General features: G+C 35.0%; 1 protein-coding gene across 7 annotated transcripts in view; it reads left to right on the top strand.

The window, feature by feature from the left end:
- The window catches only part of ZNF236 (zinc finger protein 236), a 67,265-nt gene that overhangs the window by 11,910 nt on the left and 30,353 nt on the right, over positions 1 to 25,002 (top strand). For 6 of the 7 annotated variants that reach the window (XM_090137296.1, XM_090137295.1, XM_031589049.2 and 3 more), the window contains exons 4-13: positions 1,588 to 1,766; positions 5,122 to 5,246; positions 7,807 to 7,979; positions 10,123 to 10,269; positions 11,467 to 11,538; positions 14,910 to 15,113; positions 16,608 to 16,836; positions 18,746 to 19,018; positions 20,872 to 21,075; positions 24,030 to 24,174. In XM_090137296.1, coding sequence (XP_089993422.1) covers positions 1,588 to 1,766; positions 5,122 to 5,246; positions 7,807 to 7,979; positions 10,123 to 10,269; positions 11,467 to 11,538; positions 14,910 to 15,113; positions 16,608 to 16,836; positions 18,746 to 19,018; positions 20,872 to 21,075; positions 24,030 to 24,174 — 1,751 coding nt within the window. The remainder of the gene's footprint in view (positions 1 to 1,587; positions 1,767 to 5,121; positions 5,247 to 7,806; positions 7,980 to 10,122; positions 10,270 to 11,466; positions 11,539 to 14,909; positions 15,114 to 16,607; positions 16,837 to 18,745; positions 19,019 to 20,871; positions 21,076 to 24,029; positions 24,175 to 25,002) is intronic. The other variant, XM_090137297.1, reaches the window with a different exon arrangement.

The raw sequence follows: 25,002 nt of genomic DNA, 5'->3' as shown, positions 1-25,002 counted from the left end.
TTTAAATTGGAAGACTGACTGAATGATGTAATTTATAAGAACCACAGCATGTTTAGTGGGGAAACTACTTTAGTAGTAGTTAACATATCAGATATAAACAAGTGTTCCAATTCTTTATAATCTGTGCATGTTCAGTAGTATTCATATACAATCAGTGATCATTAATTGATGAATATGCAATAGGTAAAACTAATCCTACCTAAACATTTGTCTCAGTTATTTATAAATACTTCTAATTTGGAGTGATTTTGTTCATTTTATGTACGTTGATAGGCCCACATGTTATAGCCTGTGTGATCATTTTCATGGTTTATGTCATTTTAGATAATTCCTAGTCTTTGTAAACTTTTGTGTTCTGTTAGTGTATTTTATTAACTGCTGAGACTTGTTCACAGTCTCTTACTTGTGTCATGAAGCTGTTTTTTGTGAGACCTCCTATTTTTTCTTTTTATTTAAGCAGTCACTACTGAGTTAAAATGAGAGGACTGTACAGTTGGGGGTGTTAATGTATTTATAACACCAAACAGTTTAATTTATCGGGGGAACTTGATTTTTTGATTGCCAGAAGCATTAAAATAGAAAATTGAACAGCAAGGAAGATGCTTAAGAGTGATTTTTGTTACTCATTTCTACACTTCAACTACTCTGGTTTTCATATCTGGTGCAGATGTCTGAAGAATAGATTGTGATGCCTCCCAATTTAAAAAAAAAAAAAAAAAAGAGTCTGCAGCTTAAAAATCAAACCTAGAAAAATATCAATGCTTTTCAGTTGCTAATGAATACGTGCTTGTAACACAACATAATTCTGTGCTAAAACAGAGATGAACGTAGTAATTAATTTAGAGAATTGCAAGAGTGACTTTCCCAGTGATTGTATGTGTAGCCTTGTCCTTGGAGAACTGGAATTTGAACTTGAACTACACCCTGTAGTTCATAGAACGTGGTCCTGGCATGTTTTTCAGGATGAGCAGTATAAAAGGTTAAATTAGCAGCGGGGTGTGTGCTCTGGTTTGTTTGCTATCACTTCCTTTCTCTTGCTGCATCCCTTCTCATTTCTGTTGTTTTGTCTGTGGGGGTGGTTTAAGATAAGTCAGTAGTGACTGTGGTGGGTTTACTTTTAAAAAGTAAGTGATGTTCTGTATCATTTTAACTAGTAAAAGTGTAAAATCTTTAAATCTGCTGTTAAAATGTTTTTAGTTAGGAAGTATTTTGGTGTTGTTTTTTTTTTTTCCTCAAATGTTTACGTAGATTTCTAGCATTGAGGTAAGTTATGGTGTTTATCTTGAAAGATGCGACCAAAGAAACGGGGAGTAGAGATGAAGAGATGACAGTACTGAATTTCTTGTTGCTGTTACTTACAAACTCATGCACAGTTCAGTTCAGGTGGAGTTTTGTAGAAGATAAGTATTACCATAAGTGTGCAGTGGTTCATGATTTACATTACGTGGCTTAAACTTTTTTCACTTGTGTACTTTTATTGGTGCTTGTTCCTAGCTGCCAAAGTCCTTAAAAGTATGCATGCGCCTACTTGAGCAGAACTTGTATTTGTGAATCTTTTTAAAAATCAGTCTCTATTATTTGTTTCAGAATCTTATCTGTTCAGAGTGTGGAGATGAATTTACGTTGCAGAGTCAGCTGTCCATACACATGGAAGAGCATCGTCAAGAATTGGCAGGCAGTAGGGTCCACAGCTGCAAATCTTGCAAAAGGGAATTTGAAACTTCCTCACAGCTGAAGGAACATATGAAAACTCACTATAAAATAAGGTGACAATCACAGTTTTGTAACAAAATGAGAAGAAGTTACTTTGAAGGTGATAGCTAGGCAGGCAGGAGTAGCATTGCCAGTCAGTGAAGTACCATAACCTGTGCTGGTTGTTTCCTTTCTGGTGTGCTGTTCTGAAATGGCATTGGTTTGTAAATCCTTGCTAAACTAGGTGATCATTTGTGAAGGCTGTTTTTGTATTTGGAGGCCCATACTAAGCATAGTTCTGTCTGCATACATGTTAAGCATATGGGTTTGTGAGGTGTTCTTTTGATACAGATTGCATTCTGAAGTGTTCATGTGATTTTGAAGTCCAGTAGCAGTACTGAAGCAAATCTGTGTTAATTTTATGTAGTTACTGTAGTTTTTTACAGTTACTGTAACGCAAATCCTAGTGCTTTCCCTTGTCAAAGAAATAGACTGTTCCTTGCAGTTTAGTACTTTTTTCCTAGTAGCTCCTTCATGACCTTCCATGAGTTACTTGCAAATCTGCTAAAGCACATAATGAAGGGAAAGAAAGAACCCTAGTAAGTGTTGCTCTTACTTTAGGTAAATATTTGTTCAATAAGTTCTTTCAGCAGTCTAATTTGATTCCATCTTAGGAAGGTGAAAATTAAGTTAGTTGAAAGAAACATTTCTGTTGATTTAGTTTATGCGAAATTGCATTAAGAAAGTTTATATATAGTTTTATATATAAACTGTGTATTAAGAAAGCCTAAGATTTTTATAAGAAATTATCTGCAGGAGAAATGAAAACACAACAAAACGAAAAATGTCAGACGTTTCCTGTTCTGCTTATAGGCAGCTTTTACAGGTTGAGTGGTCTTATTAGTTATGTTCCAGAGGTTTTAAATAAGAATTGCCGTTTCTCTGTGCAAACTGTAAATTGAGAGTTTGAAGTATGGGGTTGCTGTTTGTACTGAGTCACGTAAGTATATATTATGAGTCAAGAAGCAAGTTCTCATTGTGGATGTCTCCTTTATAAGTTAGGGTAATGAGAAAAATAGATGAGTGATTATAATGACAACTGTGATTTTGAGAAAGCATTATGCATCTTATGTTTTGATGTGAGACATATGAGTAGTTTTAATTTACTTTTAAAAATGTTGAAGATGGAAAGTTTTGCTTGACAGGGAGGGACAAAATTGATAGCAGCATCAATTTTGATAGAGTGGTTAATGGCAAAACAGGAAGAGGAGTTATTTCTGGTATTTTCATTCAGATTGTTTCTTTAAGAGCGACTCCTTTGGTCTTGCAGGAAAGCACAGCTCCATCAACATTTGTTTTATATATACATTTTCTTGAACATATATATATATTTTAATTTAGAGCCTCCTTTTATGAGATCTGTTTTATTTATCAGTTCAGGAAACGTTGCATTTGTGTTCAAGAAATTATTGTCTACAATAGTTATTTACTGTCCTTTTACCAGCAGTTCCAAAGCAACTTGAGTATGTGAACCAGTTTAGCCAGTTGCAGGAGCTACTTCATTGAAAAGCTAACATAGCTCTGATCTTCTGTTCTTCAGTAGAAATTCTGAATTTTTCATTTGACTTAGTCCTCTCATTGTCCAGAGAAAGTATGAAAAGTTAGTGTTTCATCTAATTAGCCTAACAATATACAGTATAATATTTATTTAAGGTTCAAGTACCTACATATGTAGGTAAAAATCTTACTATTTAATTCGTGCTTTTCATTATAAAATAAGCTTCAAGGATTTTTTAGGAGTTAAGGAAACAAGGCTTTTCATAATTTGAATTTTCCAGAAAATAGAATGTAGTTCCCCTTCCTCAGAGGTATCTATTCTGTCTCTGAAATATTTGAATAAAAGCTATTACAAAGTCATAATTTAAAATTATCAATATACCTGTAAATGCTGAAATCCCTTCAGCTGTCTCCAAGTTGGAGGCATGTATTGTATTTCCTTATTGAAATACTGCAGCTATAGTTTAAACAGATGTAATTTTTCCTCAAAGAGTGTATCAGGCTGATGTACATCTATCATCCTGAGGTGAAAAGAAGGATGGTTTCTAAAATCTATCCTACTCATAGAATCGTGGCTTGGGTTGGAAGGGACCTGAAGGATCATGAAGCTCCACCCCACTGCCGCAGTCAGTGCTGCCAACCTCCACATTTAATACTAGACCAGGCTGCCCAGGGCCCCATCCAACCTGGCCTTGAACACCTCTAGTGGCAGAGTGCTGTCTCTACTGCTCTTCAGTCTGTAGCAGATTTTACTCTGGATACTTCAGTAAATTTTAGTAGATACAGTTAACATGTTTTAGTAACATTTTTGTCCAGACTCTGCTTGTTCTGCAAGAATATTAAAAAGAAAAAAAAGTTTTAAAATGCATGTAAAAATTCAAGTAACTAGGAAAGAAAATGTGCTGCTTGTTAAATTGACACTGTATTCTCTTAGAGGAGAAAAATGCATCATTTGAGAAGTGTAGATTTCCTCCTGCACAGACTGTAACTTCCCTGCTGTTTTTCATGTTGTTATACCAGCTTGTGCTTCAAGGTGCTGGTATATTTTTGCACATCTGATCCATATTTGCTAATTCTTACTTCTCTGGTTTTCAGGAAAAACACTGGGTATTTAAATCTGTAATTTTGGTTACCTTCGAGCAGAACTGCTGAGCTCAATTACCATATAGATGTAAATTCTCAGGCATTACGGAAATTGTGGAGTGCTGTAGATGTCGCATTGGTTTGCTTACTGCATTCTTGTTTCCATTGAGTTGTTTTAATGGTCTTTAGGGCCACCTGGGTTTTTGACTTTTTTTTCCCCTTGGTAAAATCAGTTGTTCTTTTTTTACATTATTGATTTGATTTGTACAGAGATCAATTACATGTCTATGTATCTGTTGCTGTGGCTTTGGAGATCTTGATACATACTTGGGATATTAAATCCTTAACCTGTTCTCGTTAGACTTAAAGCAGCTGTGTTTGTGCTGTGGTTCATAAGACACTCGTAGTTAAGAACAAAGATTTTGTTCTTAACAGAAATGAGTTTTCAGTGTTGAAAGTTCTCACTGAAACCATAGTTGTAAATTCAGCTAGAGTGACTTCACAGTGAAGTTCTCTAGAAAACCTGTAAGATCTATGAATTTTATTGCTGAAATAACTGTACATACATTATTTATATTATCTAAGTAGGCCTAGAAAAGTACTCCAACTACTTTCCATCAGTCATTCAATATTACTAAAGATTTTATTTTCACTGATATGGCTGATGCTACATATATTGTCATCACTTTTCAAGTTTGTTTGAAAAAAAAAAAAAAAAAAAAGCTGTAAAATGAGCTCCTTCAAAATAAGACTTTAATGTTAAGGTTGTTTTTTTTTTTTTAATGACAGGGTATCAAATACCAGATCTTATAACAGAAATATTGACAGAAGTGGGTTCACCTATTCCTGTCCTCACTGTGGAAAGACGTTCCAGAAACCAAGTCAGTTAACTCGACATGTTAGAATACATACAGGTAAGACTGTGGAAATAATTATTTCAGAACATTTCATTAACCTGAGAGATGCTGAGTACTCTTCTCTGTGTGGGGATGTTGATATGTTTGGCTTGTTATTATGAAAAATTTAAGTACTTCATAGTACTCATTTTTTTTTTTTTACAGAATACCTGTTTTGGTACCTAAAGTTTCAGTGGGCCAGAAAATTTGAGTCCCTAGATCAAGCCTAGTCTACTACTCTAATTAACATTTCCGAACAGATTCTGAAAGTTACTGTCACAAAAACAGTAGAAATTTATGAGAGTGAATAATACTACTAACAGTGGCCTTGCTTTCTTTTTGTTTTTAATTGGTGTATTTAAAGTTACATGTATTCTGAACTTACTGTAACTGACATGTTCAGGATGCCCAAAGTAAGCTTAGGAGGTGGTGAGCTTAGACTTCAGTTTTGATAATTGAAGAAAAGAAGGTGACTGTTTATTTTTGTGGAATGAATAGCAGAGTTTTTGGCTAAATTACTGTAATAAATATATATATTTGTTTAACTGTTAAACAATATTAATAACTAAAAGTGTGCAGTAGAAAATAATGCAAAAATTTAGGAGGAAGCATTCCGGAACTGTGGTATTAGTTCTAAAGTTTTAACCAGCCATACATTGTATAGTATGAGTTTGGCTTTAAACCAAACCTTCACAGAAGGTTCTTCAGTGATGTAAAATTTGTTTTCTGTCTTGTGATTAAATTGCTGTTTGTCTAGTTTTTTGCTAATATAAGTAGTAAATTAGGTAAGTGCGTAATGTTCTTTGCGTTAGCCATGTGTGCAGGTAATCATGATGAGTCACTGCATGTGGAAATTACTGTTGACCAATAGAGAAATAAAAATTCCCATAGAATTCTATTGTGTTACCTTTTTATAGGAATCTTTTCAAGTTTTATAGATTTTTAGTCATGATACAGTGACGCTGGAGGTCACTCTTATGCCTGCTTTAAAGGTTACATCAAAATAACTTTCACAAATGTCACTGAAAAATAGTTTTACTGTTTTAGTGTCTGTCTAGATACATTATTATACCTATTCAAACCAGAATTGAAGAGGCAAAACTACAGGTGTTTGAGGATACTTCTGTGAAGCTTTGAAAACTTGAAGAGCATTTGTAGTTCTTTTGCAGAATGCAAATGAGACAGAAAATAGATAGTCCCCATCTGCGCGTGACTGTGGGTCACTCTAAGTTTCAAGCAGCTAGGAAATAATTTAACTGCTTTAAATTCATGGTCTGTCTGGCATTCAATTGCTTGAGGTACTACAAAATCTTTGTGAGACTTTAGAATATGTATTCCTTTAATTTTGAAAAGAGCATGCCTGTGGTGCTATTGCAGTACATACTCTGGTGTCATAATTGCATTACTTTTTTGCTTATACCTATTATTTGGGGCCTCTACGTGTTCAGTATTTTAATCTGTGTTAAAAATGCCATACCAAAACTTACAGACTTGAAAAAAAAAACATCTGAACTCAAAGGCAATAGAACAGAAGATGTACATTCCTTAAGATTTGATACTGCAGTATTCTTTGTAACCTGTTCCAGAAGGCTGCCTTTTTCTGCAAACAGTGAGATTAATTAAGAGTTAATCTTTTTAAACTAGACCAAATTATAGCTCTCGACATAATTAGAAGTAATACAAAATATTCATTTAAATTATTTGTATCTGATATTTATCACATGCTATTACTCACATCCTTAAGCCAGATGTAGCATGTCTGTAGTGATTTTGCTATAGAAGTATGCGAAAGCAAAGTAACAAATTTTTTCAGGGTCTTGGATTTATCACTGTTAAACTGTTTCATTAAAATAAACAAAAAATAATGCTGAGTTTACAGTGGAGATTTCCAGGAGTCAACAGAGACAAAAGCTTGCAAGGTACTGGATTTTGTGTTTTTCAGTTTATAACTGAAAATGTGTAATGTGTTAAATGTAGTTCCATTACATTTCATCACTTAAGATTTCTGGGAAGTATTTTTTATGTTTAATCAGTGTGGAAATAACTGTGAGTATATACAATGTTGAACACACTTAACATCAGGGAATAGCAGCAGATTCTTAAAACATCATTAGCTAGGATTTTCTCTCGTTCTGTACTAAATGAAATATTGAAACAGAACATTCAAGGTTTTTAATTTTTGAGCAAGGCTATACAGTATCTTGAATAATAACAACAGTATAACAACATTTTACTTCACTTTTTGGGGATAAGTGGTTGCAAAGAATTGAATAGCTGTTAATACTTGTTGAGGGTGGAGGCTATACATCTTAGTGTTTCTGTAAGAATTTTTTTATGGTCAGGTTTCTTGCCTTTTCACATTTCTCTTCCTCCAGTGTATTTGCATAGCAGCTTTCTGAACTAAGGGAAGCTGTTCTGAACACTCTTCACAAAAATATCACCTAATAATGTGTTTCTTAAACTTTTATGTACGTGCCTTTATCTGTATGCAGTGCTTTATTTTAGCTGATAAAATGTCATTATACATACAGGAAACTGCTAAGACGTTTAAATCCCCTTAAACTTTTTTTTCTTTTAGGTGAAAGACCGTTTAAATGTAGTGAATGTGGAAAAGCCTTTAACCAGAAGGGGGCATTGCAGACCCATATGATCAAGCACACTGGTGAAAAACCCCATGCTTGTGCCTTTTGTCCTGCTGCCTTTTCTCAGAAAGGCAATCTTCAATCACACATACAGAGAGTTCATTCAGAGGTAAATACAATTATTCATAAAGTGGTTGGTGCTAATATACTGCTTATTGGTGTTTAACCTTTTGTATTCAGTATTTAAAATGTCCTGTTTGCTATTCCTGTGCACGCTGGTGCTTTCTGCAGCCAATGTAGATTTTCTGTTGTAGTATTGCTATTGGTTTGTTGGTTTTACCTGCAAATTCAGCTTTCCTAGAATAGCTTAATCTGCATAAACAGGTTCTTAGGATAAGTAGCAAAGCCTTCATTTGCCATTGCTTTTTTCAGAACATTCAAAAATGAAAACATAATTGTGATTTTTTTAATAGCTAAAAATGGCATTTGTGGCAGTCTCAGGAGATTGAGGGCTAGAATCAGATCAAAGTAAGCCATAAACAGCAAAGTAGAAAATGTTGAGTAATTTCAAGCCCAATAGCAACCTGCTTACTCCAACATAAAGCACAGTTCATGTTTGTCTTTGAAGAGTTTATCTTACAGCCCTCTTCAGAAGCTTTTCCTTTACAGGGAGAAGAAAGTTGCAAAATAATTGTTTTTTAAAGCCACTAAAATCATAGACCTCTTTATGCTGATATTTTTTTTCTTTGTGACAAATTTTAAGATACCGAAGGCACTGCTGTAATATTGTAATGTAGTCTTCTGAGCAACGTTGACTGAGCGATCTTTTTCAGTAGTTGTCTTTCTGATTTCAGCGTTTCGTAGATGGCAATACTCATAAAAAGAGACCTAGCTTTGATGTTGGAGGTATAAATAGGTAGAGGCAATTGTCCTTCTTTTTGCTGCATGTAGAATATCATCTGTTCTATTTCTCCTAACTCTGTATGATGTGAACAATTCACATTTCCAAACTTTCATTGGTGATAGATATTATTTATTGAACTTCTTACTAAGAGTCTTTTAGTGTGATAGTTTCTTATTTTTAGGATACAGTCCTTCATATAACATCTTAGTATTTTGTGCTATGCTTAATTATATTAAATTATATTTTTACACTTCACGTGGGCCTCTGTGGCCTAGGCTGCATTATTGACAACTGCGTATCTGATAGCTGTTGCTGTGTGACAAAACTGCATCCAAATTAATTCCATAATTTGCATGGCTTTTTTATTATTACAGAGTTGTTGGGAATCCAGTCAAATATATTTTTCACTTTTGTCTTCATTGTGTCATAAATGCTGTGTCTGCACTGCATCTTGTGCAGTATTGCGTGATGTTGAGCCTACATTGTGGTTACTGCTTTGGATTGTTGGCTGCTTTATTTAAAATTTACTTTATTTTTCTTTCTGTCACTGTATTTTCTTCAAGATTGCATGCAGAACTCTATTCTATTAATATGGAGTTCCATATTGCGTAACAAGCCACAACATTTTTTCATTTGAAGACTTTGTTGTCTTACAATATTGAAAGTACTGTACTATATCTTACTGTGTATGACAGACTGAGGAGGAGTGGGAAGTGAGGATGGTTAGAAACTGCAAATTTAATTGCCTTCACGACTTCTGTGTCCCTTCAACCCCTTTCCCTGGAGATTGCAATCAAGTTCTTAGTTCCAGCTGTGCGTTGCACTTCTCTGTTCATCACTACTTCTTTTCCATTTGGCCCCATCTATCTTATCTTCTTTCTACTACAACCTGGAAAACAGATTTTATTTTTGAAAATCTATCAGATGCTTTTACAAAAGTTTTTTTTTTTTTAAAAAAAAAGAAGAAATAAAGAGAAGATGCATTTTTTTTTTTTTACTTGCATTTTTTTCCTCTTTGTTTTCCCTAACTTTAGTTTGGATTTTGTATGTTGTTACATTTTCAAGCGTGTCTTATTTGGTAAAGGTGCATTTTGGTTTTGTTTCCAAGTGTGTAATAGGAGCAAATAGTAAGGAAAGAGAAATCTTGAGGCCAGATGACATTTTTCTTCTCTGGTGCTTTTAAACATTGAGAAGTAGTAATAGGAGGTGAGTAATGCAGGCAGATTACAGTTAACTCAGTAGCAGGAAGATACCAAACTGATTCTATAACAGAATATCAGTAAATTGGGGAAATAAAATATTTTGTCTCTTATAACGTCAGTGTATGTTTGTTAGTTGGATAAGTAATGATTAAAAACATTAGGTAGGTTTAGGGAAAACATACTTAAATTTTTTCCTTTTCTTGAAGGTGAAGAATGGCCCTACCTACAACTGTACAGAATGTAGCTGTGTCTTTAAAAGCTTGGGTAGTTTAAATACACATATCAGCAAGATGCACATGGGTGGTCCACAGAATTCTGCAAGCTCGTCAACAGATGTATCTCATGTTACAGCGGTAAGCTTCACTTGAATCACAAAAATCCCCTTAAGCATTTAAGTAGATCTGTGTTTTAACCAGTAATTCTTCATATAGTTACAGTTCTTTTTAGTTTTGACCTCTCGTGTCTTCTACTCTTTCAAAGTTTTGCCATTTAAAAAAACATAATTTGCATATTGGAACACCAGCATTTATAATTTGAGGATTTAGATGAAAATGTGATGATTTTATTCTGCATCTAATTCAAGTATAGCTCCGCTAATTGCAGGTTGCATGGGAAAGAGAAGTTTCCTCTCTATGTAACAAAGCTAATTGGAAGAATGGAAAAAAAAATTCCTACTACCAAATGTTTCCTTTCTCTGGCCAGCTGTGATTTTCTTGCTTTGTTTAGCTTGATCAATTATTTTCCTTTTGAACTGCATATTGATATTAGAGAAGTGTGTTGCCATAATTTTTTGCCTCTATCTTTGCTTGCATGAAGGCAATGGAAAGGAATACCTCTACACAACAGCATAAGCAAAATAGGAGAGAATTCATCTTAAAAAGAGATGCCAGTAAGCTTAACAAGTAGAACAAAATTAACTGATGTATTGCTTCTTGCAAGAATGTTAAACTCTTTGTATTTAATTTAGTATCTGAAGTTTAATGATGGATTTTTTTATTGCTGTAGAAAGATGGTAGTACTAGTGTTCTGAGATAAGAACTGTCTTCCTCGTTCTGGTCTCAACTTGCAGAGCTTCTGTAACTACTAACCTCCATTGTACTTGTCCTGTTCTGAAGTCTGTGGTATGTCTCTGCCATGCCTTGATATGGATGTGAGCAATGGATGAGCAATGATTGTCTTTAGTATATACATTCCAGAAGTTGAAGTAACTTGAACTGAACACCAAAGAATTCATATTATTCTCATACTTAGGTACATCTTGTAAATATACTTACAGTAAGGCTATTATTGTCTTCTGCAGCATCCGTGCTTGTAGCTCAGGTGAAACTGATACCTGCTCCTGTAATTTGTGTTTATTTAATGTATATAAAACTATGAAGCAACACTGGTGATTCCATGCACAATTGTATTTTTTCCGTAGTCTACTTTTTTTTCTGTCCCTAGGTCATATTGTGGGGAAAGTGAACTGTGAAACTGATACTTCTGCTGTTTTTGTTGGATTTTTTTTTTCCTGGTGTTAAAAGTCTTAAAATACTTTAATTTATTTGTAGGACTCTGTCACCCAGCCTTTAACAACATCTCCTGCTAATCTTTTGCAACCTGTTGATAATAAGTGGAAGAACGTAAGTATAGAGTTTTTGTTTGTCAAGGCTATAAAAAAACAGGTGGAACTTTCACAGACTTTTGTCAACTTCTTGGTGAAAAAAATTTGCAGTTGTCCTTTGTGATAGATTCATCAACTAATAGATGAAGGCAGACTTCCTGATCAATGCAACTGGGTATTTAGGAATTGAACAGGTCTTATATGGATTGTATTCCCACGTTTGTTATACAGCTTTAAGCTCATAATTCTGATCAAAGCATTTCAGTTCTTCAGAATGTTGGCAAGTGCTGTTGTGTATCCCATTGATAGATCCATTGTTCCCAACTTGTACCTAACTGCTCCCTCCTCCAAGGACTGCCTGATATTCTTGCCTAGCAAGTGAGAGTGCTGGCTCCAATTTCATTTTTAGCCTTAGTGTCTTCATGCCTGCATCTTCTCAAGAGTATGCCTTAGTAGCTGCTGGGCCACCAAGTGGTTTGTATGCAGTTTTGCAGAATCAGCTTCAATTTACATGTAGTAGTCCTAGTAAACCAGGGAGGGAAGAGCCTGACTCCTATTCAGCAGAGAAGAACCTGGAATTCTCTTTCCCCTTGCCAGGGTACCTTCTATTTTTATAAAGAAGTAATGATAAATTGTAACATTTATAGGAATTTTGAGGAAAAGGAGCATATGACATCACCTAAAACTAAGAAACTTCTAAACTAAGATGAATCAACAGTAATTTTGCCTTATGTTTTCAAATATTCCTCCTTTAATGTCCTTCAATGTAAAACCTGTTTTTTCCATGCTGTCAGATACACAGCTTGCTTGTTTATGTACAGTTCTTGTTAATTTGTTGACCTAGGATGAATGCTCTGAATCTTCCATGGAACTGTATGATGTATCATACATGCCTTTAAAAAAAAAAAAAAGTGTAAGTGCTTTTCTTGAATGTAGCACCTTTTTTACTTTGTAAGTAGAGCTAGTTTTCTTGTTGCACCCTTAATGAGTCATCTTTTTCTTCTACTGAAATTTATAAAAAGCAAAAATGTTTTCCACTTTCAGATGGAATGGTACATCATATTTAATGCTATGCATTGTAAGCGAGTAAAACTTCCTGAAAATTTTCAATAGGATTTACAGGGAGTCACCACTGTTACTGTGTTTCTGATTATGTCCCTTGGGACTTAATAATTTTCACTACGTAAGTTAATATTTTATCAGGAACCTGGATATAAAATCATCATTGATCTGTATGATATGAAAGTTGTAGTTTATAAAGAGGACAAATCAATGGTACAGACAGATGTGGAGTACTTGGTGAGTTAGGGTACAAACAAGCAATATGTGTTCTGATACAAAAATTAAATCACACACTGTAGTAAAAGAAAACAGGCCATATTCAAAAGACATAAAATCCCATTAAAATAGGGATTGAATAGGTCATAAATAATGTCTGCTAAAATGGAAGTTTTCCTTGCCCGCAAAGATTGGGAGAAGTCTTTGCTTAAGGCAAAGTGAAAAATTTATCTGCAGTCTCTATTCCATTCTGACAAGTCTTGCTTTTATCATGTCTGTTTATAGTGTCCACTTCTTATCAACTGTATTCAAAGATACAAGAAGAATCAGACCAAAAAGAGTTCCCAAAGTTTTGCACAAAGTGTTTTTTATCAAAAAGATTAAAGGAGTTCTATCTACTTTGCCCATCAGATGAAATATTTAATAGTCAATTTTCTGTTTTGCAGAAAAGGGAAAAATCTATCACTTATTAAAAGAGGAAGAAAAAGAATTTGAAGATCTAAGCTAGATAAACTAACACTTAATGTATAGAATGTAGTATGGGTGATGTACTGTTGGAGTAATTTCCTGAAGTTTGATAGCAATTGAGAAAGCTGCTGCAATGATTTGATTGTAGAAATTATGGTGGTTTTTCCTAGGGAAGTAATTGACTCAGAGCATGTGCTCTGTCTTACGCAGCGGGTCAGACAGCCCAAATGTGATCACAAGGTTCGTTATTCTAACTGGAGAAATGTGGAATTACAAAGTAATAATATGACACTTTGTTCTTTGTACTGTTTGACACTCAGATATTTAAGTATTCTGAGGGGGACCTAGAAAGAGACCACTGAAACTCTTCATAATGAAGAAGCTAACTTAATAGGATTAATAACAAACTTCATATGTGTGCATATTATTTTTCAAAAAAGATTACCTTCATGAGAATGTATACAGAAGTGCTGTATAATATGTGAACAAACTGGCTGAAGATATGTGATGCTGTAATTTTCAAGATGATGTCAAGCAGTTCCTTATTTTAACACTTTTATTTCTTGTTTTAGAGCCCTGGAAGATTTTTACAGATCTTTTAGTCTCAGCTTCCCACTGTATTAAAGAGCTGCTCTGTTTTGGGGAGAAAAGTGGTTTCTATAAGGAGTTACACACTTTGCTTCAATGTTGTTTCACTGAAAATGTCACACGATGTATTTCATTTTTGTAAAATAGTGAAATGTTGATTGGACTTCTGCTAAATTGGAATCTGAAAAGACTCCATCTTTTCATCCCTCTCACTAGTGAAGTGAAAAAGACAAATTAATGGTAAAAACAATCAAATAGCAAGTGCTGTTCTGCTGTGTGTGTGCAAGAGTAATGAGATAAGGGTGTGCTTTATACTCTTGTCCAAAAACATTAAAAATATTTCATGATATACTCAGGACATAACGGGTATAAAGCTAACTTTTCATTGTTCATTCTCAAATATGGTGACAGTGTAATTTTAACTGTCCAGTGTAATATATCAATATAAGGAAAATCTCTGGGGGGTTTTCTGACTGAAAGAAATACAATGTGCAGAAAGCCTGAGATTCATTTCTTGTCAAAATGATCTAGAAGAATATAGTGTTTTATATATATGTTTGTGCATGGAAGAGATTATTTTGCAGGTAGGGAAGTGAATGTTAGAAGCAGATATCTGGCTATAGAGAAATAGAATTCCAGTGCCTGTTGATGTATAAATACATCTTTTTTGCAGTAAAATGATTAAAGGCAATTGTTTCAATAGCAGTAGACTCTTGCAGTCTATTTCTTGTAGGAAAGAGAAACACACAAATGAGAGAGAACAGAAAGCCTTATTCTTTGTGATAATCAGGAAATATTGATTTCTTCTGTCTCTCTTTTCTACCTGTTTGTTACTAAGGTGGCTAAGATACAGTGATCTAATCAGAGCTGAATACACTTGATTTCAATACTAAATTTCTGTAACAGTCAGTTCTGTAAACTGTTTAAAGGTTCTGTTGTTATTGCATACATAAATTTCAGCTTCTTCCTTGATTATGCATGTTAATAAGGAGCCCAACAGGCACTGTTTGTGTATATTTTCATCTTCCTTTAAAAATGTGCTACTGTATGTTTCAGGCCACACATTTCCGGTCTCCACTTCTTCAGCAGACAGAAAACCAGGTGTCTTCAGCTACTGCTAATCAGGGACAACAGGCTGTAACTGATGTCATCCAGCAACTCCTTGAGTTATCAGAACCAGGTGCTGTAGAAAATAGCCAGCCTCAACAACCTGGTCAGCAACTCAACATTGCTGTGGGACTCAACAGAGATATTTTGCAGGTAAGAACTGTGTATGGTAACAGCTTTACATTTCAATGGTTTTACTCATCATTTTTGTTTTAGTAATTTTTGGCTTCAGTATTTTCAAGGGTAGCATTCCTTCAGCATTTTTAAATGATTTATTGGTTAAGAAAGAACTGTAAAGATCTAATGAATAGGAATGGAACATGCCAAGATGCAGCTTTATATAATATTGCAAAAGTAAGATAGCAGATATTGATTACGTGACAGAAGAAAGCTGTGCACACACCCATATATGGATGTTTTGGTTCCTTTTTCTTGCCTAGAAGCTGCTTGTCATGCATCCATTGTAATGATTCCCGGAGTTAATATGGGCTATTTGATTCTTTACTGTCTGTGTGAATTCCTTCCTAGGTTGTGTTTTGTTTAACCCATCATATGTCCTTGATGATGGCAGTAGGAAGTACTGTGTAGTGGAAGAGCTGTAGGGCAGTAGTTCAACTATGTCTGTTTGTTTTGAAGCCTCCATTGCATAAAGATGCAAACAGGGTGGAACAGGCGGAGTGTATTCACCTTTAGCATTGCTGACATCCTGCAAATCTTTTTTTATCTAACCTGTTAAACACCACTTGCATTTCTTTTTTGGAAGATCCGAATGTTTTATGTTGTTTTGTTCAGGTTCAGCGTGTTATCTGTACTAAATCTCTAATGTGTGAAAAACTGTATGTAGGTGCCACAAATTACTATACAACGCTACAACTGTAGTCTTGATAGCTATATTGAAAAGATGAGAAAAAGTAATGTTTGAGCATGAACATTTAGTATACTAAACACATTGTACAAAATAAAAAGAAAATGCTTTGTTCCAAGTGATTAAATATTTGTGCCATTCTCTAGAAATGAATTCTTGAGGTCTCTGATCCAGGATCTTCTCAGGCACAGTAGCATCTGTGAAGTTGTCCTTTCCCTGTTCCTTTTGATGTATATAAAATGGGTGCATTGCTCTTGCCTCAGTAAAACAGTTATTCATGATTTGTTGATAGAGGCTTTTTGAGCTTTTCCAGATCTTTTTTTAATGTATCACATCATGGAATCGTCAAGGTTGGAAGAGACCTCTAAGATGATCCAGTCCAATCGTCCACTTATCACCAGTATTTCCCACTAAACCATGTCCCTCAGTACAGTGTCTAAATATTTCCTGAACACTTCTAGGGATGGTGTCTCCCTAGCTGACTACTTTTTTCATTATAGCTGTCTTTCATTTTCATTATATCAATTATGGCTTCTATCCTAGCTGATGGGCTTCAAATTTGAATGTTAATGGGAAACTGTTATCTTAAGTAGTGGGTATAAGACTTAGCTATATATTTTTGGCAAATGCTTGATTCCATAGAGACTGCTGGCACATTTTTTGAAAGGTGAGTCCTTTAATTATATTTGCATTGTATGTTCTGAATAGTCGTTTGAGGAAAAATTGGTGCAACTGGGGAATGCTTCTTTCCTAGTCTGAAGATTTTATTTTCCCTCATCTAGCAAGCTTTAGAGAACAGTGGATTGTCTTCAATTCCTGTCTCTGCACATTCTACTGACTGCAGCCAAGCTAAGACTCCTGGGACCCAGGATCAGAACACAGATGTCCAGACTCTCCCAAATCATCAGGCTGACTCTAATAATGCAGAACAAGATAAGGAACAAGACAGTACAGATAAACTGGATAAAAAAGAAAAAAAGGTTATTAAGAAAAAATCGCCATTTTTACCTGGTAATGTTGCTACTGTTTGCTACTTTTGTGCAGTAAGGACTGCAGTATTTCTGGGGATGTTGATGACTTCATAAAGGGATTTCTCAAAACATATTGTGAATCATCTATGTTTATCTAAAATACAACATTTGTGTAATTTGTGATTAACGTCATTTATGAATTTAATTAGTTGACAGAGTAGCAATAAGTGAAGTTATAGTATGAAATCTTCCTAGAGTTCTTGGAATAGAACAGAAAATAGAAGACATAAAACTATAAAATACAAATTTTCCATACCTTTTTCCCCATTGTTCTTTGAGGATAATTGGGATTTCATGGCATCTCCTGGAGCAGAGAGTTGTTGCAAGCTCTCCCTTTTGTCTTTGGCAGTGAGGCCTCGCATAGGTAGAAGTGCTGCTGCCTCATACAGACAGTGGCCACTGATACTGCCTGTAAAAGGAAGAGTAAAGATTGGCATTGTGGATAGTACTTTTGATGAAAGCCATATTTGGGATTGTAGTACTCATGTGATTATGTCGTCGTAGATACAGGTTAATATCCTGCCTCCACACTTTATTTTGTTTGTACAAGTCTATATCTTCTCACTGTGCTTCATCGCTGTTTTAATGTTACAGTTGCTAGGACCTTAAGGTTGCTAGAAGTTCTTTGTTCCAAGTATGGCTGTCGTACTTCAGTGGCTGGCCTGTTGGAGACGGCCGATCATTTGGCTGTGTCCTTAGTAACTTCATAAGTACATTCATGATGCATTTTTATTTTGCAAGGGATGCGGAAGTTGATTCAAAGTAAAAACAAAGAAACAAACAAAAAAAACCAAAAAACCTCAGCTTGTCCTGTGTAACTGATAAAAATCAGCATTAAATTTTCCCACTGCCTATAACAACTGTTTTATTCTGTGTGTGTAAAGATAACAAATACCTTACTGCAAACAAAAATAAGTCTATGCTGTACAGTCAAACAGGAGTCTTTGTTTTTTACTTTAAAAAAAAAAATAAAAAATTGTGCCGACATAGTTCATGTGATGTGCCTATAAACTGATTTAAATGAGTGAATATCTCATATATTAAACAGTGTACTTGAATTTAAAAGAAAATGAAGACCTGGTAGTATTCAGAAGCTTCCATTGTCTTGTTTTGTCATTTTGTCAGCAGCAGAGATATATTGTTGCTTTGTAATAGAGCTTGGGATTCTTGGGTCGTGAAACAACTTTTAGGAAAAATAGCCTTAAATAGCATTCAAAACTACTCTTTAAAGAATTTTATTTCTTTAAAAATGACAAAAATTATAATGCAAGTCTGTAACCTACAAGTAGTGGTTTAGTTGTAAATTTATTTTCTCCAAAGCTCTACTGGGCTAAAGTGAAATCCTGCCCTGCCTGCTGAACTGTAAGCTCTGCCTTTTATATAATCCAGATGCTGCTTTCAGTATTAGTAAATACACATATAAAATATCCAGTGAGTGTTTAATAATTTAAGTAGTTTGTAGGTGTGGCTATGATTCTGGAGTTAATACATTCACTGCTAGATAAATTTGTGTTAAATGTGAAATTTCTGAGTTAACTGGTATATTGGATTGCATTACGCTTACATTCAAAGTGGCCTGTGAACTGTTTCTTCCTATTCTGTGGAGTTACGTTTTTTAGCTCTGTTCTTCTTCTTTTGCCCTTCATTTTCAATAGCATAAAAATGTTTGAATTTCAACAGGAGTTTCTTGGATTTTGATTCTTATTATAGCTCATTGCTATTGAATGTATCTGACAAAGAAGTTAATTATCCTACAGAGTGTTTTTTTAGTAGCATCTGTGAAATGTTTTCACATTCTTTCTGATTACTCAGTATGATAGTGACAGTACAGTGGAATTCAGAAAAAAAAAACGTTAACATCCTTCAATCACGTTTTTATTTTCTTCTAGGTTCTATACGTGAAGAAAATGGAATAAGGTGGCATGTTTGTCCGTACTGCTCTAAAGAATTTAAAAAACCAAGTGATTTAGTGCGTCACATTCGCATTCATACCCACGAGAAGCCATTCAAGTGTCCCCAGTGTTTTCGTGCATTTGCCGTTAAGAGTACTCTCACAGCACACATAAAAACACATACTGGCATTAAAGCTTTCAAGTGCCAATTTTGTATGAAATGCTTTTCCACCTCAGGGAGTTTAAAAGTTCATATACGTCTACATACAGGTAAGGTCTCAAAGCTGCATTTGTGTTTTCTATAATGTGAGTGAGGCCTCAAAAGAAAATACACAATTTTAATTGCTTAATTACAAATGTGTCTATCGTACCATTGATATCTACTGTAGAGTAAATAAATTCTAGCGTCTTATGATGAACTTGATTTTTTTTTTCTCTAGCTTTCTAGTGTTTAGTTTTCTGATGAATCAGCTCTTCTTTTAATGTTGATATTGTGAGTGTATTAGATTCTGTGGAGTGTATAATCAATTCATAGAATTTGGATTCTGATTTTTGCTTAGTTATCTTACTCTGCATATTCTTTTCTCTACAGTCTTCAATAAATTCAGTATATCACTCATGACCATTTGTTTACTTCCTGTTTTATCCTCTGCTATAAGATGTGTGGTAGTTTTGCTGACTTAGATACTTTAAAAGCCTTGCATTGCGTACCCTAGAACTTGGGTGCTGATATGATCTTTATTTATATCATATGCGATAGCTTCAAGATCTGTTTTTCTGTGGATGAGCTTCTACCTTCTGCATAGATTAAATGAATTTTTCAGCCCTGATGAACTGTCTTGTCATTTCCCACTTCTTGTTTGTTATTCATGTTGGTACACAAGCTTTCAACCAGCTGTGATACTCATGTAAACAGGAATTAAAGTGTTTCATGTTTACATCTGTATTCTGTAAAATGCAGTTTCTTGCTGAGTTCGGAGTTTGTGGCAAAACTTTCCTGTGTCATTCATTGGTTATGTATATTTGGTGTCCACTGTGTTCTTAGTCTGCTTTTAACCCACGAAATTTTGAAGTTGAATCCATCTGTAGAACTTTTTTTTTTTACTTTAAACTTGTTAACTCGTCTTTTGTCTATTGCTTTAAAGTAAATATTTAGGAAATCAGACTCATTCAATCATCCAAAGCACTGTTTGGATTGAAAAATATGTAGTTCAGTGCTTGTGGAGCTTCACCATATAACTGTATGGCTACCTCTCAGAGATGGGTATTTGCTGTTTTTTGTCTGTCAATCACGTTAGGTTTGCTGAATTGGTTAAGGGTTCATCTTGCCCTCTATGCTGACTTTCTCTTGCTTTAAATATTCTGCCCAGTAGTTTCATTTGAGATTTCTTAATTATTCTATTATGAAGAACAGTACATTCTTGTGCATTTTTTTCCATTCATGATTTTCTTCATGGTGTACCCAGTCATGTTTTCAAGCCTTGTAAATTCAAGATTTCTTCTTGGGCAGAAGTTGAATGTATCAGCTTTGCTTGTCTCCAGAACTTACCAAGTTCTTCAGTATATATTGCAAGAGCAAGTGCCCAAATCCGAATATTCTGTTCAAAATGCTACTGGATTTTGTAGTGAAAAAGTCTCACTTTAAAAAATTGTTGTTGGTGTGCTTATTTGACTGCCATCTAGCACTGTTGACATTGCCAGAGACTGATACCGAATTTCTTTAAACTGTTACATCTCCATTCATGTGTTTTGTCTTACAGTGCTTCATGTGCTTTTGTGTTTGCTGATTGTCTTTTTCTCACAGCTGTCAGCGGATTGTTTTGGAAGGATATTTGACCAAAGCAATTCTTTGATAGCTTCTGGCAACCTTTGAAAAACTGCTGTCACTTCTTTTTCCCTGATAATAAGCTTGCTTGAAATGTTAGAACCAGTTAGTAGCTTGGCAGTTTTATATTTACTGTTGATTACACTTTATTGATCTCCTCTGAAAACATATTTAATAACGAACTCCCAGATGGAAACCAAAACAGAAAATAGAGAAAAGAGAATCTATATCCCCAAACTGCATTTCTGGGAAGGTAGGAATAAAATTTGAAACTAACTTTTTTTTAAATCTCTTGCAGGTGTTAGGCCTTTTGCTTGTCCTCACTGTGACAAGAAGTTTAGAACATCTGGCCACAGGAAGACTCATATTGCTTCACATTTTAAACATAGTGAACTAAGAAAGATGCGACATCAACGTAAACCAGCAAAAGTTCGAGTAGGAAAGACGAGTGTTCCTGTACCAGATATCCCTTTGCAGGAGCCCATACTCATCACTGATTTAGGTAAAGAGTCAGTAAACCTGTGCTCGCTTGTAAACATGAAATATAGAATATATGGAAAATAGAGGTCACAGTTTAATAAAGCAAACACAATCAGGCCTTAGTGAGAAGGATGTGCGTTGTAGTAAGTAATCAGAAATCAGGCTTCGACTAAATGCGATATTTCGTAGTTTGCTTACATTAGAACTCTTCTGTCCTTTCAGAATTACAAAATCTTTTTTATTTATGCAGGAATTGTATAAGCCTTACAAATTAATATACTTCTTATTTTTACATTATGTGAGTTAGAGTACTTCAACTATTTCTAGATCCTTGGTATAGAAAAGATGATGTACAATTAATGTCCTAGATTTTTCTTGAGCTCATCGCATTTATTCTAATTACGTGTATTAAATGAGTCAGTGTTACATGATTTTAGTACATCTAGTATAATTATGATCCTCAGCTGAATTAGTGGTAATATTTCAATAAGGGGCAGAATAATTCTTGAATGTGTTATAGATAATCAATATAGTTATTTTAGTTCTGTTGTAGAGTAATTGTTACATTACATAAAACCACTTTTTGGAACAAGATGTTTCACATCTCAATCAAGATAATATATCACATTACCTAGCAGAGGTCAATGTAGTGGGCAGAATCTTTACTCTTCATTGGTTTTTGACTCAACAGTATTTTAACCCGTGCTTTTGTCTATTGTGTAGTTGTCTTTATATGGTAGAACACCATATTGATAGTAGATTTATCATAAAGTCTTTATCTCTGTAAAAATCCTTTGCTTACATCGCAAGAATTACTGTATGCAAGAGTAATTGTTACTTGAAAACTTCTTGTTACAGTGCTAAGGTAGCTGACTAGGCAAGTTTGTTTTACTAACAGTTGGATTTCTTGCTAGTAAAGAGAGAGGATCCCATTGGATGAAGTGACCACTCAGTAGTTGAATTTTTTGTGGTAGGAGAACTGCCAGTAAAACTTTGAAACCTGGAAAACAGAGTTCAGGCAGCACAAGAAACTAGTGAGATGCCCTTGGAGTCTGCTGTTGAAGGTACTGGGGTTCACATATGCTGATCATGCTTTAAGAGCCATCTGTTTAGAGTGTAGGAGGCAGACAATCCCAAAGTACTAGAAGTAAACTAAATGTGGTTTGACTAAGCAGGGTTCTTCTAGAGTCAGATGTGAAAGGAAAATGTATGGATGCTGGAAGCAAGGTCAGGTATGTGGGAGAACTACAGAGATGTTGTTTGGCATTGCAGGAAGAAAATCCATGCAGCCAAAACTCATGCATTGTCTACAAGTACATAATACAATGGGTAAACAGTTGGCTGTGCTTGAAGGATTATTGTAAATGGTGTTAAGGAAAGCTGGTGACCAGTCGCTAGTGGGGTTCCCCAGGATTCCACTTTAGGGCCAGTTCTCCTTAGTGTTTTCACAAATGATTTGGACATAGGAGTCAAATGTACCCCCAAGTTTGCAGATGATATTAAATTAGAAGGAGCTGATGCCTCCTTAAGGTAGAGGTCTTACAGAGAGACCTTGATAGATTAGAGCCGGGCCAGGTAAGACACTTATCAGTCTTATGAAATTTAATGAGCAAATGCCAGATTCTGCACCTGGGTTGGAGTAATCCTGCTTGTATGTACAGATTGAGAGATAGGAGACTGGAGATCATCTCTGTGGAAAGGAATCTGGGAGTTCTGGGCAATGGCAAGTTGAATATGAGCCAGCCTTGTCCCCTGGCATATGAAAGGGTCAGCCATACCCTGGTGTGCATCAGGCCCAGCACCACCAGCCAGGTGAGGGAAGAGATTGTCCTGCTCTGCCTCTGTGCAGTCTCACCTTGAGCACTGAGTACAGGTTTGGGTGCCACAATGTAAAAGGGATGTAAAACTATTAGAGAGTGTCCAAAAAGGGGTTATGATGATGGTGAAGAATCTGGAGAGCAAGAGGTATGAGGAATAGCTGAGGTCACGTGGTTGGTTCAGCCTAGAGAAGAGAAGGCAGAGGAGAGGTCTTATGTCAGGCTACAACTTCCTCACTACAGAAGCAGAGCAGCAGGTGGTTATAGCAATAGGACCTGAGGGAACAAGTCATTCTGGTTTTGATGTTGTCATCTCTCATTCCCTCTCTTTATCTTTTCAATTATCTTTGAAAGAAAGTCAGCAGAAACCCACTGGACTTTCATTCTGAATATGAAGCGGTTTGAAAATGGTTTGCATAGAAGGCTTTTGTTTGCTGATTATTAAATATCATAAATGGATTTTTTGCTATTTTATTGAAAATCTGTTTGTTAGTCTTTTGTACTGGTGTTGTGATGAGCACTTTTGTGTTCAGATGCATGAATGATGGTAAGTTCATGAGAGAACTCTGCTACTGTCCATGTTTTATCACAGCATTTGGGATGAGGGGCTTCTGTTGTCTATGTCTGAGACAGAATACTCTTGTATCAGTGGTTGGATGTTTATTAGCAGAAACTCTTAACTGGTTTTCCAGAACTATGCTTTTAACTGACTTCAGGGTACAGGGCATAACAAGTTATATATATGTAATGACAAACTGTAATAGACCAAATGCTATTTAAGTATTTGACAAGATATATATATTTGCTAGTTGACTAAATGTGAAGCATCTGTTGGGCAGTGAATTCTTAACTGTTGACTTTCAAGAAAGTTGGTGTGTTGGATATTCCTGAGGCTCAGTATAGTGAGGTTGACCTATAGATACAAATTATCACTAAGATAGCACACATGATATATATAGTATACATTATAGTACGTATAATGCTAAATAGATGCATGCAAACCTTTTAAATAGGTGATGAAAATGTGCTATTTCTACTATATACTAGCGTATCAAAAGTCTAGCCGTTGTTTGTTATTTTTCAAATACTACCTTTTTAGATAACTGCAAATATCTTTAACAGTTATTTGTTCCTTTTTGTGTGTGTGTTTTTTGTGCAGGTCTTATCCAACCAATTCCAAGGAACAGCCAGTTCTTCCAAAATTATTTTAACAATAATTTTGTGAATGATGCAGACAGACCGTATAAATGTTTTTATTGCCATCGAGCCTATAAAAAATCTTGTCATCTTAAACAACATATCAGGTAAAACAAATACAAAGAAGAAAGGAAATGTACAAACCAATTCTTAATGAAAAGCATGAAATTTACAATGTGCTCTGAAAAAGAGAAGCTTGAAGAGCCTGTTTTTGTTCTTATTGTCTTTTAAGGAGTGAACCAGTGATAAGTGATTTTTCTAGTAGTGTTGAAGGAGATTTTGGGATAACATGTCTGCATGTAATCCTGGCTGTACACATGGTTGTGTTTGCTGTGCAGCTCATTAACAGAATCGCACGGAATCCCAGAATGGCCAGAGTTGGAAGGGACACTTGAAGTCCTTTTTTTACTGAATGATTTATAAAAAAAATTGCAGGCATTACATGCAAATTCTTGTAATAGTTTTTAATAGCATACTCCAAATAATATTCTTTGTATGTAACTGCTGTTATTTGGGAAGGAAATCAGCTTTTTATTCTGTGTCCATTTTTAAAAATGTATTAAATCTAAAAATTTAAGTTTGTAGTGCAATTGAACATGCTTTTTGGGGGTCATTTTGTTGATTGAAGTTCTGTATAAGTTCATAGAGTGGGTGTTTGTTTCAATCATAAAATCACAAAGTCATAGAAGAATTACAGTTGAAGGAGAACCAGTGGTAGTAACTAATCCAACTCTGTGTTAAAAAGAACGGATAGCTTCAAAGTTAGATCAGATTGCTCCAAGCCGTGACAAAGTTTTATAGTCCACAGCCTTTGCCATTTAGTCAGGTTATCAAGCACTGCTTCCTGTTCTATAATATATGAATAACTGAAGAAGAAAATAGAAGGAGGGGAAGGTTACTATGATTCAAGTAAAGAATGTTTTATTCTGAACTTC

The sequence above is a fragment of the Phasianus colchicus genome, chromosome 3 (genome assembly GCF_987193195.1).
Source record: "Phasianus colchicus chromosome 3, bPhaCol1.hap1.1, whole genome shotgun sequence".
NCBI classification, from domain to species: domain Eukaryota; kingdom Metazoa; phylum Chordata; class Aves; order Galliformes; family Phasianidae; genus Phasianus; species Phasianus colchicus.
This window is presented reverse-complemented; position numbering and strand designations above follow the sequence as displayed.